Raw genomic sequence first — 16625 nt, 5'->3', positions numbered from 1 at the left:
TATAATAACGTGCATTTCATTTATCCATCTGTTGCGCACTCTACTCTGAAATATAAAAGTGCATGCACAAGCTGATGTCTGCTTGTGTCATGGCCACTTGCAGCTCATTGGAGCAGCGTTTTGCTTACTGGGTGTGCATGGTTTCAGACTTGCGCTCTTGTCCTAGTACAAATAGACCACTGTTGTGACGGATTCATGTTTTTTTGCTCAAGTTTCCGTCTCAAAGACGTTGCTGCCTGTAACACATCGTTCAGTGAGTGTTCTGCTTTTATCTCAGGCTGAGGCACCCTACATCCTTACCTGTGGTCCCCATATTCGTCCCCCGGGTTTCTGTAGGATAGTGTGTGCCTCAAATTGTTTGTACTGCTTGCTGCTGTCTTTAGGCCTATCCATTTCTTCCCATGTTGCCATATATGTGCTTGAAGGAACTAAACACATTTTATATAAATTGACACAATTTTGTTTTGAACTCGCATCATGGAAATTTTGGATATTCATACTTTTTGACTAGGTGAGCAAAGATGGACTTTAGGTTTGCTTATGCATCTATGAATTTAATACCTTCATCTGCTTCATGTCAATTATTGTCACAGAGAAAAATGGACGTAATCCTGAGGCCTGGTTTACATCACCCCACTAGCCAAAAAAAGTAACGTAATGGGGAGTCACAGGCAATAAGTCAAGGGAACCGTGGGTCAAAAAAGTTTGAGAACTTCTGCCACATACTAATCCACCACTAATCCTTTGGATTCTGAAGTAGCGTGCTACTCACTGAAAAGTGCTTCAACACCTTGTTAGTGGTAGTAAGCGCTATAAAATGACAATTAGGGAAAACTTAATAATGGAAAATGTAAAGTTAATACCCTAGTGTTCCCATTATCCAAAACCTATAGTTCCCAATAACTATTGTGCATTCATCAAAATCTGCTTATGTCCTCATGTGAAAACTGGATATTATTTACACAATTTCTGTTCAAAGGCCTTTGATGGTGGTTTTAATTACAGACTAGGAGTTATTTGCTTGTGTTACTAACTAAGCATTTATAGTCATCTGTTGCATAATCCCTTAGAAATTGTGGTAAGGTAATATTTTGTCCGTGACTGCAGCTGGTAACCCTTGCCAATAAAACGCCAAAAAAAAAGGTAAACAAGCATTGGCAAAGTCGTTGACTCATGGAAGTAACATGTTTTGGCTTTGCCAGTGTTGTTTTTTAGCTCAGCTAACAGCAGTGAAAATATACATATCGACGGTGGCCTTCTTGGAATGGCTTTAAAATCATTACTAAATGCAGATTTAAATGCCATTTACAGGTGGCCCCCTTTAGGTGTGCTTGCAGCTGCAGCAGCTATCTTCATATGCTATTTGGTTTATTTTTACAAATCCTGTCAGGAGCAGGTGATGGAGAGAGGGAAGGACAGCAAGAAAACAGTCCCTCTCAGACACTGCAAAGTAGTGGTAGGCTACATCATCCATCCAGAACACTGTGAGACTCAAGAGGGTCCTTGGCGAGGTATACATAAGAATAGGGATGAAAGCCATTGAGCCAGGAGCTGGGAAGTGAGATCCAATCACGAGAAAGGGGCTGACAAAAAGTCCACTCTAAGTATATGTAATGCATGGGAAACAAGAAGTCTTGACCTACAAATGAAGTGATCACTGTTTCTTTCTTTCATTGTCTAATGTTGTTACATCTCCTTTTTCCTCAGCTATTGGAAGCTATTAAAAGCGTTCTTGGAAACTTCTGATAAGTTCTTCATGATGGGACACAAGGTGATATACTATGTTTACACAGATCAACCGGACAAAGTTGAGTGCACCACGATTCATAATGATCGAGAGTGTAAAGTTTACAAAACCTCATCATATGATTCCAAGGCAAGAGTTTTCATGAAGCGAATGGAAATTCTGCACCTCGACATCAAGTCGAAGAAGATCGATGTGCAGTATTTAGTGTGTGCTGATGTTGACATAGTGTTCCACGATCAAGTGGGTGTCGAAATTTTGAGTGACCTCGTTGCCACGTTACATCCTGGATACTACAAAACTGATCGCAGTTACTTCACTTATGAGCGGCGCACATCCTCCCAAGCCTATATCCCAAGCAATGAAGGAGATTTCTATTACCAAGCTAATTTCTTTGCAGGCAAAGTGCAGGAAATTTACCAAATGACCAAGAGTTGTGACGAAGCCATTAAAATAGACGATTCCAATGGCATAATTGCTGTTTACCATGATGAGAGCCATTTCAATAAGTATCTGCTCCACCATAAACCTACAAAGATTCTTTCTCCAGAATACATCTGGAGCTGGACCATTAGACGGACATCAGACATACAAACTATAAGAGTAATTCATGGTGAAAAAAATATATAAAAATGGCTTCTTCCATTTGCATTTTGGTCGTTTCCAAGCCCTGATTTTATTCGGGGAGTAAGATTTATTTAAGTGACTAAATGAGCCATCAATCATTTCCGTCTGCATGAAGGTCCAAGACTAAAATGCCATAATGTATTTTTAAGAAACAGAAGGCCGAACTCTTCACCTACACGGTCTAGGACAATGTCCTGCATAAGGATATCGTACATAGGACATAGAAAGGTATGCATCTGCAGTTAAGCTAGAGATGGGATAGGTTAAAGGGAATGGATGTTTGTTTTGCAATAATGTTGGCCCTGTTCACCAAAACTGCACCAAACTTTAAACTTTAGCCCAAAATGCATAATCTATTTTAAGTCAATCTCAAGGAGTTGCACGTGGAGATTTAAAGGTGGGGCACCTAAACACACCTTTCTAATTTTAATTCTGATTGGTAAGTTTAAAGAAGCAAGGCTATAGAAGTAAAACATTGGCAAACCCAATAGGTCTGGCCTTGTAGCATGAAGTAAACAATAAAGTAATGGGTTGGATGCCTGGATTAATCTCAACCACTGGTAATTTCTTGAGCTACATCATAGTCAATTGTTTTAAGCCAACAGCACATAGATCATTACACTGTTAGTCAGCGCATTGCATCCTTAGATCTAAAGTGCCCTTACCTTGTAGTGCTTTACATCAAGACTACTTCAGATTGCCTTGCATGCATTTCAATTCAAAGTTAATTTAAAAAGGAAGTGTAATTATTTATAATTAATTTAATGTTTTACTTTTGTAATAATAGTTTAATCATATATTTGAATTTTTTTTTCAATATTTTTAAACTGCTCAAGCATGAGCCCTAAAAAAGAAATTACTACCCTTATGCAGTACTCATCCCAATCCCTAAAAACGTAGGCCCATATTTATACTTTTTGACGCAAACCTGCGTTACCGTAGGTTTGCATCAAAAAGTATTGCGCCGGCTAGCGCCATTCCATAATGCTGGCCGGACGCCATATTTATGGAATGGCACTAGCTGGCGCTAAGGCCCTGTTAGCGTCCTTGGTCCTAGGACGCTAACAGGTCCGGGGAGGCATAGGGGGGGAACAGGGGCTTGTGCGACAAATTATGGCGCTACACTGATTAGAGGCAAAAGAATTGTCTCTAAGCAATGTAGCGCCATTTCATGATGCACAACCCCCATGGACATGGCTCCTGTCTTAATAAAGACTGGAGCCATGCCCACCACCCCAATAGCCATGCCTAGGGGATGAATGGTCACTAGGCATGGCCATTGGGGCCAACGCCGTGCAGCCCCCAATTCAGGGCCCGAGCGGTGTTGGGAAATAAAATTAAAATACTCACCTGAACTTACCTGAGATGGGTCCCCCATCCTTAGGTGACCTCCTGGTGTGGGTGGGGGTGTACCTGGGGCCAGGGAAGGACACCCGTGGGCAATTTCCATGGTCTCTGACCATGGAAATCTGCCTACAGGTCCCCTTATGCCTGCCCAGACCCAGGTGTTAAATAATGGCACTAAGCAAGCTTAACGTCATTAATTAAGGCCCCCATCCCCCTGTGCCGGATTTTAGCACGGGGAATAAATATGGCACAAAGGCCATATCGCCCTTTTCGGGACGGGAACACCTACTTTGCATCTCATTGACGCTAGGTAGGTTTTCACCTCCAGAAAACAATCTGAACTCCATAACTTTGCCACTAGACATGTTTAGCGCCAAAGTATAAACATGGAGTTAGGTTTGTGCTGAATTAGCGTAAATTACGTGAATTCAGCACAAACCGAGTATAAATATGGGCCTTACTATCCTTATACACGACCCAGCCTATAGCCCTATAAGCTCCTTCCTAAGCTATGCAATACCTATCCCCGAGCCCTACAAACTACTACCCCTAAGCACTAACCAGGTCGGAGCCTCAAAATTCTTACCTACCCTTATAGATATTTAAAACATTGTAGCTTTTATGCATTTTATTTGATCTTTACATACTTTTATTCACTGTAAATATTGTTTTCTTAATTACCTACATTCATTTAATTTTGTTTGCTATTAATATTTTAAGTAAACAACCTTAAAAATATGTATGTATTAGAGTAGATGTACAAAAATATATGTATATTTATGATTGAGTCATTTTTAGCCATTAAAAAGTAATGTATCTGTGATCTAAAGTACTTCAAATTTAATGCTGAAATCCTACCCTTGAAGTAAAACTCATGATGCACTTATCTGTGATGTAGCGTCCCATGATATATATGTAGTAATGTTTGCACATTGTCTTATACATGCAGACATGCACATATATGATGGTTGCATTAGTAGATTGATGACTGTATGGGTGTATAAATGGATGAAAAGCTGGTTAGGTGGTTGTAAGTGATTGCAGTAACCAATCAGTAAGAAAGTGAAGGGGTGTGATTGCATAGCTGAGAAGTGCAAGTATTGGGTGTCAGTGGGTGGATGAATGTTTAGGCATTCATGGACGGACAAATGTCTGTTTATTGTGAATGTAAAATGATGAATGTCCAAAAAAGGAACTCCTTGTCAGATGGGGAAGCTTCTAATACAATTACAATCATAACAAAATTGCCCCATTTGCAATACTTTGATCGAGGCTTGGGTTTTCAGTCAAGAACATTCACTGTATGTTAGGGTTTTGGACAAGTAAACACATAAGACTTAAGTTACACATCCAAAATACAAAGTAAATACTCTCTAAAATGGGCATTTTGAACTGGCTCATGGTATCAAAGGAAGTGGATTAATTTGACAGTCCTGTTGACAAGGGATTCTAAATTGCAGTAACCAATGAGTCTGTATTATCTCTATAGAGGAGGGCCCATTGTTTTCTGCTGGTGAATCTTCTAAAACCCTGTTTATATGTTTATTCGGAGAGACCTTCAGTGAAAGACAGTGCAATATTGCTGTCTTTAATGCAGAGCCTTGTACACACTTTGAGAAGGGCATGCCCAAACAGACTGAAAATATCAAGTCACAGATAAGTAAAATTAACATCTCTGGCCAAACCCTATTGATAAAAAGTCTTATAGAATACGTATTGCTTCTTATCTACAGCTTACTCAAGGGTGTAAAGTATTTCTAGTGCAATACCTACATTAAATCAAGCATTTGCAATGCAATAGGTCTCACATTTCCTTGAGTTAGAGCTATTGGCATTGTAAATTCATAACTGGACTTTTCTTGCCACATAAATTAGTCAACCCTGCCTCATAATTTCATCTCTTCCTGCCTTATAATTCCAGTGGCCCTGCATATAACTAATGTACTTCCATTTACCTTCTTCCTCTATCTGCAGCAAATAATGAAACTGTTGTCATTTAGCATCCTAATTTAAATCTGCCATGTTAATTCCAGTAGAATACCACTTTCACCACCCCACCATCAGAGTTGCTGGCTGGCTAACAATTCTCCCAAAAAAGGCACAAGACAGCCACAAAGAAGACATAAAATGGAAGGGTCAACCAAACATACCGAGTGTTCAAACAGTCATAGTGTAATAAGGATGCTAAGTTGGCCTGGAACATGGTCATAATTGTAATAAGAAGAGATTATTAAAACATATACAATTATCATATAAATCTTTATCAGAAATAAATGTTGGGCATTAGACTGTAATGCTCAAAACAGCCCTTAGAGGGCACCATAACAAAAATATCAATTGTAAGAAACATGGTCATGTATCCATATCATTAGCCCCTGGAGGGCATAACCCCATGAAAAGAACAGGAGAAAGTAATGCAGTATACCAATACACTTAGCCTCTAGAGGACATTTATAGGGCTAGCAGACCTACTTCAATGATATTACAAACAAGGCTTTTAAAGAAAAACATATCCCACCTGTAAAACAAAAGTTCTAGCCACAAGAAAACTTAAGACACTGAATGGTGGAGGAGTTGTTGTTTTGGGGTCCCCAATAACCTAGTTTGGGGCCTCAAAGATGATGTAGACAGAGTGTTTTGAAGGTGCTCTCATTCTCCTAAGACCACAACAGGGAAAAATGTTTTGTAAAAGTAATGCCCTGCAAAGCATTGTGTGGCAAGTTTTTGTGCCACAAATATTATAGTATGTTAAACAGTACCCAGAGATCATCATGGTCATGTAACCACACAATAAGCCCTTAAAAAACATAACCACATGGAAAAAAGATTAGGCGTAAGTAACGCAGTGTAATCATATGTTTAGCCCCTAGAGAGTGTTGTGCATTGCACATTATTTTCAAGGCTAACAGGCTTATTTCAATGATATGACAAACAAGGCCCATAAAATATAACTTCACCCACCTATAAAACAAAAGTTCCAGCCATGAGCGAGCTTAAAAAGATAATGAATGGTGGTAGGGGTTATTATTTTGGAGTCTCCACTAACACAGCATGGAGACCCAGGGATGATGCAGACAGGAAGAGCACATTGTGGTTAATGTTTTGAAGGTTGTCTCATTGTTCTAGGACCACCACAGGCTTAGTTATGAGCAAAACTGCCTTGTAAAAATAATGCCTTGCAAAGCATTATAGCATTATGGGGCAACCGCAATGCTCAGAACAGCTGCTGGAGAACACCATAATAAAAACAGCATTTGGAAGAAACATGGTCATGTAACTATAGAGCTAGCCTCTAGAGTACATAACCACATCACAAGTAAATAGCTTTTAATAATGTAGTGTAACCATATATTTAGCTCCTTGAGAATATAGTGCATTACACATTTTCAAGAATAGCAGGCCTACAGCAATGACATTACAAACAAAGCCCTTAAAACATAAGCTATTCCCAGCTATAAAACAAAAGTTCCAGCCATGGGAGCACTTAAAAAGAAAAAATGTAGGGAGGGGTTAATATTTTGGGGTCCCCAATAACTTAGAGTGGGGACCCAGGGATGATACAGACAGAATGAGCATGTTGTGCAGAATGTTTTGTCGGTGGACCCAGTGTCCTAGGAACACCACAGGCTGAGCTATGAGCAAAAATGTTTTGAGAAAGTAATGCCCTGCAAAGCATTATGGGACGAGTTTCCTGAGTTATATGACTATTGTGCCAGGAAAGGCACTTTCGCTTTGAGGATTTCTGTTTTATGTAAAGCATTAACCAATTTCAAGTGTTTTAAGGGGAAAGCCACAAGAAATGACTCTGATTCGGTAACCGTGAACAATGTGGCCAGCACTTCAGTACTGCGATCAAGTTTGTGCTGAGTGCATTGGCCGCCATGCAGCACAAAGGGGAGAGACAAAAGAAAAAAAAATAGTTTGCCCACATTGAAGTATAATCTTCAGTCATGCAATAATCCATGTAACAAGGGCAATCTGTAAGGCATGACAAAAACAGCCTCAAGAAAGGACAAATGTAAAGCATTTCCCAATGACATCAAGCTATTTTTGAAAGGCAAGCCCTGGAACAAATGAAAGTGCAAGGTATGAGATGGTGTGGTTAAAAGCACGCAATACTTACAACAGGTGAAAGAGCTTGCGGGCTCAACCTAAAAACGCTTTTTGGACCAACAGCGAGCATTGTGCCAAATTTGGTGTAATTCTGTTCAGCTGTTCGGGCTCTGTGTGTTGAAAATTAACATAGTGAACCCACTTTTTTTTACCCCTCCTTTTTCTCAGCCCCGCTTGACGATTCACCCCGAAACTTACTATGCACAATAAGACACAGCAGGAGGACACTTTTATTTGGAAAATATTTTGAAGATTTGTCAAACGGCACCAAACCTATAGGCAAGTCAAAAAACTCTTTTCCTATGGAAACTAGGTCCTAACTATACCTGCGACTGCCAGTGACAGACAGACAGACAGACAGATAGACAAAACATTTTTGAGGGAGGTCACCAGTAGGTAGTTACAGTTGGGACCTACTTTCCATAAGAAAAGCATTTTTGTTTTGCTAATATATTTGGTGTCGTGTAAGGAATCATCACAAAGTTGTAAAAACTAGTGTGCCAGTCACTTTATCTGCTGTCTGGAACGTTTTGGGGTGATTTTGGCAGAAAGCTACAGCTTGGTCCAGAAAGACCTCTTTGTAATTTGGTGTAAATCTGTGAATTAGCTTTGGAATTACTAAATAAAAAAGATTGATGTATATCCCTAAAAGACAAATAAGCCTCAAAGGCGAAACCCACTGACTTTGAAAATGCTTTTTATTTTATTTTTATTTTTACCCCAACATAAGAGGGAGTTGTTTTGGACCATGTTTTAGACTCAAAGGAAGCCAGTCATTTTGTCTTCATACAAAGTTATAAACATATTTCTTTTCCAGGCTAATCTGTGTGTTCATTACCCATTACAATTCTAATCTCTCATGCAAGGATGCTGTTTGAGATCATGGCTACGCTTTATAGAATCTTATTCAGTAATCCATTTATTCAATGAGATCCATTGAGGTTAAAACAGAGCACAGAGAGCATGGTTTATTGATAAACAACTTGCAGTATTTTGTCAGACTGGAAAAAAGTTGTGAAAATGGGCCAATGAGGTCAAGATACAGCTTTATATGGCTCCTATAATACATTGATGACATCACACATGATGCAATGTATGACAATAGGAATGGGGGGCGAGGCCAAGATGCGACCGGAGCGGCAGCATAAACTGCAGCTCCGATCACTGGCCCACACAAGTATCCTGATAGAAGCGTCCTGGCCCCCCCTTTTTGGGGAGCGAGGATCACCTAGGGTGCTGCCGGGGGGCCGCATTGCTGTCCGGTGCCGCAGAGGCTGAAAAACGGAATCGTAGAGGAAACATAGAACTGCTGCCATCTGAGCGCGCGGAGAGCGCCTGCCCGGCTGTGTCCCACATCCACCCAGTGGCCGGCGTGCTCGCTATGGTGTCCTTGCTGGATTCTCTGCATCCCATAGCTGCTGCTCTGGATCGCGTTGGACCGCGGTGGCGGACTGCCGGTGCCTGAGCCTCATCGGAGGCACAAGAGGTGCTGCCCTACAATAGCGGCGCCGGCTGCGCTCTCCCTGTGCGGCACCGCCCCTCTTCCCTCGCTTCCTACCGGAGCGAGATTGCGTGGGCTCCGTCCATCGGGAGAGAAGGCCGCGGGAGGGGCCGACGCCCGACCTTCCCCCCGCCCGCCGGGGGCTACCTTCAGCATTGCGGCCGGCCTGGAGGCCGCGCTGCGCACACAGCACTGCCGCGCGGCCTAACGGGCCGCGGCCGCCATTTTTCCTTTTTTTTTATTTTTTATTTTTTATTCTAAATCTCTGAATTCTCGCCCGGCTCCAACAACAAAGTGAAACCCCCTACAAGGTGTGGCACTGTACCCAGACAGTACCCCAACTGAGGTATTTCAGGGCACAATCGCGCAGTGGACTCACGGATTGTGCTGCATCATCCTCTTACTAACGTGTCGCGCTTCACCTCGGGAGGGGTGAGGCAACAAAGACTGGAATAAAGAATACGTAGGACCCGGATGTTTGTAAAAGGTGAGCCCTTCAGTGACTTTTATCGTGCCGCAGTGCGCTGCCGCGCTAGTCCTCCCCCTGCGCCCTAAGGCTACCGGAACAGTTCTAACTTTTAACAAACTCCGCAGTGTTTCGCCTTCAACCCAATAACATCATAAACCCTTATCAGCGTCTTAACTTCTAGACTTTGTAAGCAGCAATCAACGCATTAGACTATTAATCTTCAATATCACTGTCCTGCCTCTACCTCATTTGACCTCAACGTCCGGGCCGGACTGGTGTGACGCCTGACTCGTCTGCATACATTGCTAGGTGTTCACTTGTTGCGCTTACGCCCACGTAATACTGCACTTACCAAATGGTCAAACCAAAGACCCCACGCGCACCTCCTACCAAAATGGACCACAACACTTCATCCTCCTCAGAGGCCCATGCCACCACGCAAGTGACCTTGCAAAAGCTGGAACTCACCCTACAATCACATACGTCACAATTTGATAAGATACTGCAAGCTATTCTGGACACTAGGTCCACCCTGGAAGCTTAAATAGGCTTGGTAACAGAAGAACTCAACATACTTCGCACTGATCAACACGCTCTAGCAGACAGAGTGACCGAACTTGAAAAAGACACTGCAACCCTACCCCGGTCTGTGAATGATTTTTAATCGCAATTAGCGCACCTATCATCAGAAGTGGACTCCTTAAAACGCAGAGCCGAAGATGCAGAGAGCAGGTCCCGCCACAATAACATTCGGTTGGAGGGTTTCCCTGAACGTGTCGAGGGCCTAAGTGCTGAATTATTCATAGAGCAATGGCTCACCGATACAATCCTCAAAGGCAACATCCCGAAGTTCTTCTCGGTTGAGAGGGCTCACAGGATCCCCGGCAGACCCCCCCACCTGGTTCACAACCGCGCCCGCTCATAGTAAGACTCCTTAACTATCGCGATAGAGATCTCATCCTTCAGCTTTTCCGTAAATCTGCTCCGGTAAGCTTTGAAAATGCGCTGATCTCCGCTTATCCAGACTTCACAGCAGAAGTACAGAAGAAACGTAATTCTTTCTACCGTGTTAAGACATGTCTCCGCAAACACAGCATCAAGTATGCGCTGATGTTCCCAGCCAGACTCTGAGTGCAGGACGACACTCGCTCTTTTTTCTTCACAACTCCGGAAGATGCCTGGACTTGGCTATATGCCAAAGGTCTAGCCGACCCTCCAGACACAAGCACTCTGGACGACAATAGCCTTCGCCCTATTCTCGGCCGCAAGCAACGCAAAAAACGGGGAGCTAAACCCTCGCCTGAACAGGCACAGTCCGAACGTTTCCGGCTCCTGCAGGCCACATCCCGCTTCGTTAATGCATCGCCCACTACCTCACCCACACAAATGGACGTGGATCGGGAACAGGACGTAAACTCGGACTCAACGGACACCACGCGTGGTCCTTTCCTCACAACACGATCAGCGGACGACATCTGCTAAGCAATAAAGTTCCACCTACTCCCGTTATTTGGATACGTTGTCGCGACTCCCTCTCTTTCTGGCTGCTTCGTGGCTAACGGATGTTATTACCACACTCCTAACTGTGGTGCGCAGCCCGCGTGTGCCCTCCGGGCGGTAGACCTTGCACTTTGAACCATGTGTAACTTGGGCAGGGTAAACCCATGCCTCTACACCAATGCCCTCTGGTACCCCCCTGTTCCATATGTACCATTCTTTCAAGCCGGCAATTGCCGGAAATGTTTTCTATCTATTAATAATTTTAGTGTTGTTATATTTCGTTTTAGTGTGCACCTCTCTATTTGTTGAATGGTTTTGTTACAGCTCAGCTAACTGTAAATGCGGCAGCAAACGTACATGTCATATATATTACAGCAATAGGAACACAGCTCACAATGCAGTAGTCACTGACTGGCCAGCCCTAGCGAGTAGGCACCACAACACTCTCACACCGGGGGTACTAGATAGCCACCCCTCCGGTTACACGAAAACCACAAAAATATTATGGCCACCCAAACGCACCAAGGTACCTTGAAATATAAGATACTTACATGGAATGTTAGAGGTATGGCAACCCCACGGAAACGTCAAAGGGTTTATGCCTTTCTTAAGAGGCTTCAAATACACATAGCTCTATTACAAGAGACACATCTTTCTAAACCCACGCTGGAAAGCACACGATCAAAATGGAAAGGTCAATTCCATGGCACCACTTCCTCTTCTTTTGCCCATGGAGCAGCCATCTGGATTGCCCCAGGGGTCCCATTTGCCCTATCTCGTACACAGTGCGACCCAAATGGTAGACACGTGTTACTCGAGGGTACCCTTGACGGATCCCCCTTAGCCCTGGTTGAACTGTACTCCCCAAATGTAAATCAATGAGATTTTCTATCCACGCTTGCCACCGGTAATCTCAGTGATCCCACGCTAGAGTGCATCTGGGGGGGAGAATTCAATAGTGTCCTCGACACTCACATGGACCGCTCGTTCCCTCCACTCGCCACGTCCCCTTCCAATCGCGCCGCACAAGCTCTAGCAAGCTGGGCATCAAATAATGGTCTGAGAGATGTATGGAGGGTGAGTCATCCTGTCCACTGCGAATACTCTTTCTACTCCCCCGTACATAAGCTACACACCAGAATAGATATGATCTTTGTATCTGCAACCGTAATTCACAAAGTATGCAGTTCTGAATACCTAGCGCGCACTATATCAGACCATAACCCTCTATGCGTCACAATGGCATGGGGCCACACGCACAAGCGTATACCAACATGGCGACTGCAGCCAGAAGCTCTTTTAGACCCACCCTTCCAAACGGATATATCCAAAAAACTAGCTGATTACTTTCTATTGAACAAGAATTCAACCTCATCCCGCGCTATAGAGTGGGATGCCCACAAAGCGGTGATACGCGGACACTGTCTCACGGCCACGGTTGGGGTGAGAAAAACACTTACCAAAGAATTACAAGATTTGGAGGTAAAACTTTGCGGTGCAGAGAATGAGAACGCCGGCTAAGACTCCACACCAACAATATTGAACTCGCTCAGAGCTGCCCATAAGGAAGCAGACAACAGACTGAGCAAACACGACTATAGACATTACATGGCAAGACAACATGCTGAGGGAGACAGGTCGGGCAGGCTACTGGCCTGGCTGGCCCGCCAGCCCTTACAGCTTACACCCATTGGTGCGATACGTTTAAACCCGGATGTCATTGTTAACACTCAGGTGGGCATCAACAACGCTTTCTCTGCATACTACCGCACCCTTTACACATCTCACCCCCCCCCCCCCCCCTCCGGAGCGGCACCTCACTGACATACTACACTCTGTCTCTCAAAACCAACTTATCCTCGACAATACCGCTACTCTAGATGGCCCTATTACTATCGAAGAGCTGCGTTTAACTCTATCCCAAATGGCACGTAGCAAAACTCCTGGCTCAGACGGTCTACCAGTAGAATATTTCAACTCCAATGCTACCCACCTCCTACACCCACTCATAGAGGTATTCAACGAAGCACACCACAATTTACAGTTGCCAGACTCTATGCGCAAGGCTCTGATAGTCGTCCTCCCAAAAGTGGGCCGCGACCGTCTCGATGTTAAATCATACAGGCCGCTCTCTCTACTCAATACAGATTGCAAATTATTAGGGAAAATACTCGCAAATAGGCTCCTCCCCTACCTACCAAGCCTGATACACCATGACCAATCCGGCTTTATTCCTGGCAGAAGCACCTTCTTAAATATCAGAAGACTCCTGCACATAATGCATAGCAACACAAACGTCGAAGCAGTGGCCATCTCCCTAGATATTTAAAAACGCTAAGCTGGAATTATCTCCTACGAACACTCAAAGCGTTTGGTTTCGGTCCCGGCTTCATCAGCTGGATCGAAACGCTCTATTCCAGGCCCACAGCCCGTGTCAAGAATGGTCGCATTATCTCCGAAGCATTCCCTATAGGTAGAGGCACCAGACAAGGCTGTCCACTATCTCCTTTGCTATTCGTTATTGCCATGGAACCATTAGCAACTAAACTACGTAGTTACGCACACATATGCGGCATTCCGGAGCTGAATACTTATCACATTGTATCCTTATATGCAGACGATGCCCTAATATACTTGCGCAACCACTCGACATCGTCAGGGTACTGGGCTCCACCTGTAGCTTAATACCTTTTTGGAGCTCGCTCCCCTTATCCCCCATGGGCCGAGCGGCGATTGCCAAGATGCTTATCCTTCCTTGGTTTTTATATTACTTTACTGCCCTACCGTTGTGCCTACCACGCTCGTTTTTTACCAAACTGCAATCAATATTAACCGACTTACTCTGGGGTAAAGATAGACGCAGGGTAGCGTTGACTATAACTCAACACCCGCAGGAGACAGGGGGGCTGGGCATGCCCAATTTCGAGAGATACTACGCAGCAGCCCAATTATCGTGGCTATCCACATGGCTTTAAGAGACTCCTGCTGAAAGCATAATGTTGCAGACATATATAGCCCCGAAGAGGTTGCTGTCTATAATGCTATCGGGCCCTCCCACCCACTCCCAAAACTAATACTGTTGAAAGCAGCTCGGTTTTGTTGGCGCAGATACGTCCAAGGTAAGACTTCCTCTCCCCCTTATTCACCCTCGCTACCACTATTCCAATTGCCGGGCACCCAAATCCTCTCAATACATCACGACACGCGGGAAATAAACACACTGATGGTGGGCGATATAAATTCTAGCTCTATGACGCACTCCTTTGCGGAACTGGTGTCTGCTGGAGTGCTGCACAACGGGGCCTTCTTGACATATAGCGCCATTAAGCAGCTACTTAACAACCTCTGGGGCATCGGTAGCGCTGAGCCCCCTGAGTCCCCATTACTTACCATCATCCTTACCATGGGCTCCACAAAAGGCATCATAACTAAATTATACAAAGCATTGCTGGCGGCAGTTTGTACCACCCTGCCGCATGTTAAGGCACGTTGGGACTCCGTCCTTCCCTCGCCACTACCTCAAAAATCCTGGATCGCAGCTCTTGCAATGATCAAATCAATATCCCGGAATCCCCACCTGCGCTACACCCAATTCAATTATATTCACCACTCATATTTCTCCCCAGCCCGCATCCAAAGAATATATCCGAGCACAACTCCGACATGCCCAAGATGCGCCACCCCGGCAGCCGACTTCTACCATATGGTTTGGAGCTGCCACTCAATAAACTTGGCCTGGCTCTGCGTTACGGACACCACAACTGACATCTCATCTCACACCCTGTTGCCCACACCAGACTCCTGTTTACTTGGCATACGCCACCGCACCAGAGAAGATAAACAAATACACAGATTCATAGATTTAGCATTCGTTGTTTTCAAATGGCTAATAGCAACGCATTGGAAAGCCCCACACGTCCCTTCCCACGTGTCCTGGCTTCATGACTTACACGTCCGAGCGCAGGCTGAAGCTCAGACACTCCGTTCACTGCAACACAAAGGTCTCATTCAGGAGGGCCCGAGGTGCGGGACACATTTGTGGTGGCAATAGAAGCCAGGGATGACATGTACCCCCGTGAGTAGGGCATTATACACACCTACCACATCTCTGGCTGACGCCGTCAGCACGTTAATTAAGTTGCCCTAATTTCACTCATTCTCAATTACACCCGCCATAAACGCCCTCACCCCTCTCCACAATGCAATCTCATGTCACACTAGGATACTCTCCCTGCGGTCAAATCCACATGTAGCCCATACCAAGTTTATTCAAAATCACCTCTGCCCTGTAACCTACCATACTCCGCAAAACATAAGTCACTCCTTAGTTATGTCCCCCGTCTTACACATACATAACAGCTGTATCCCTTCGTTTTTTTTTTTTTTCTTCCCCCTCCTCCTGTTGGGGATTACCTACACTAGCAATGACATTCATAGCGATTAGCCGCATCTTTAATTAGCAATTAGTTAAGTACATAATCTTCAAGCTGAATGCTGTTCTATTTTCTCCTTCTTTCCATCTCTACGTTGTTTTATATTTGCTTCTCCTTCTTCCCGCTCCTGTGTTACATTATTGTGTGATAATGCTGTGCAAGTTCATATAAGCAAACAAACAGATCGTAGAATCATTAACACCCAATGTATCGTTGTGTGAATGTTACGCTTAATAAACAGATTAAAAAAAAAAAAATGTATGACAATAGGAATATCGGCAATGGTAACAATGACATCAATATAAACCGATAATTAAAGGTATATATAAAATACGGGCATCTTTTGAGAGAAACATAATTTCAGTATGTTAGCATCTGAGGTCCAGATGGTTGTCAACATTCCAGTTGTGTCGCTCTTAATTTTCCACTAACGGAGCCCTGCAGACAAGAAACCACATAGTGGACTCTCACTTGTACTGCCTCAACAAGCAGGATGGACTATGAAAAGATCATTTTCAACTGGTAGCACTACTTTTAACCACCTATACTGGGGAGAAGCTTTGATGCCACTCAGTGAGTGCCAAGGCAATAGGAGCTCTCTATCCTTTGACACTGTACACAGTGAGGAAGGAAAGGAGTTACACCATATTCACTCTGATCAAATCCATTAAAGAAATTGAAAATACTTGTGCCCTTTATTGCTACCACAAAGCAGCTGTTTTGTAGGGGGTACGTAAAGGGGGTCTCTCTTAGAACATAGATGTGTCAGCCTAACAGCAGAGCCTGCAGCTACTCTGTTCCTGTGACACCCGTCACCAGTGGATTAAGAAAACAAAAGTCTGCTGCTCTGTGGAACCTTTAGCCCTTCAAAGGCTAAGATGCAGAGGTGTA

General features: G+C 44.0%; 1 protein-coding gene across 5 annotated transcripts in view; it reads left to right on the top strand.

Annotated features, from left to right (window-relative positions):
• LOC138246160 (histo-blood group ABO system transferase-like) overlaps positions 1–2395 on the top strand; it is a 317788-nt gene extending 315393 nt beyond the window's left edge. For all 5 annotated transcript variants that reach the window (XM_069200462.1, XM_069200463.1, XM_069200461.1 and 2 more), the window contains one exon: positions 1708–2395. In XM_069200462.1, coding sequence (XP_069056563.1) covers positions 1708–2374 — 667 coding nt within the window. In that variant the 3' untranslated portion in view covers positions 2375–2395. The remainder of the gene's footprint in view (positions 1–1707) is intronic.
• The last annotated feature ends 14230 nt before the right edge of the window (positions 2396–16625 follow it).

Source organism: Pleurodeles waltl, chromosome 7, assembly GCF_031143425.1.
Source record: "Pleurodeles waltl isolate 20211129_DDA chromosome 7, aPleWal1.hap1.20221129, whole genome shotgun sequence".
Taxonomy (NCBI): Eukaryota; Metazoa; Chordata; class Amphibia; order Caudata; family Salamandridae; genus Pleurodeles; species Pleurodeles waltl.
The sequence above is the reverse complement of the archived record's forward strand: the minus strand, read 5'-3'. Positions and strand labels throughout refer to the sequence as shown.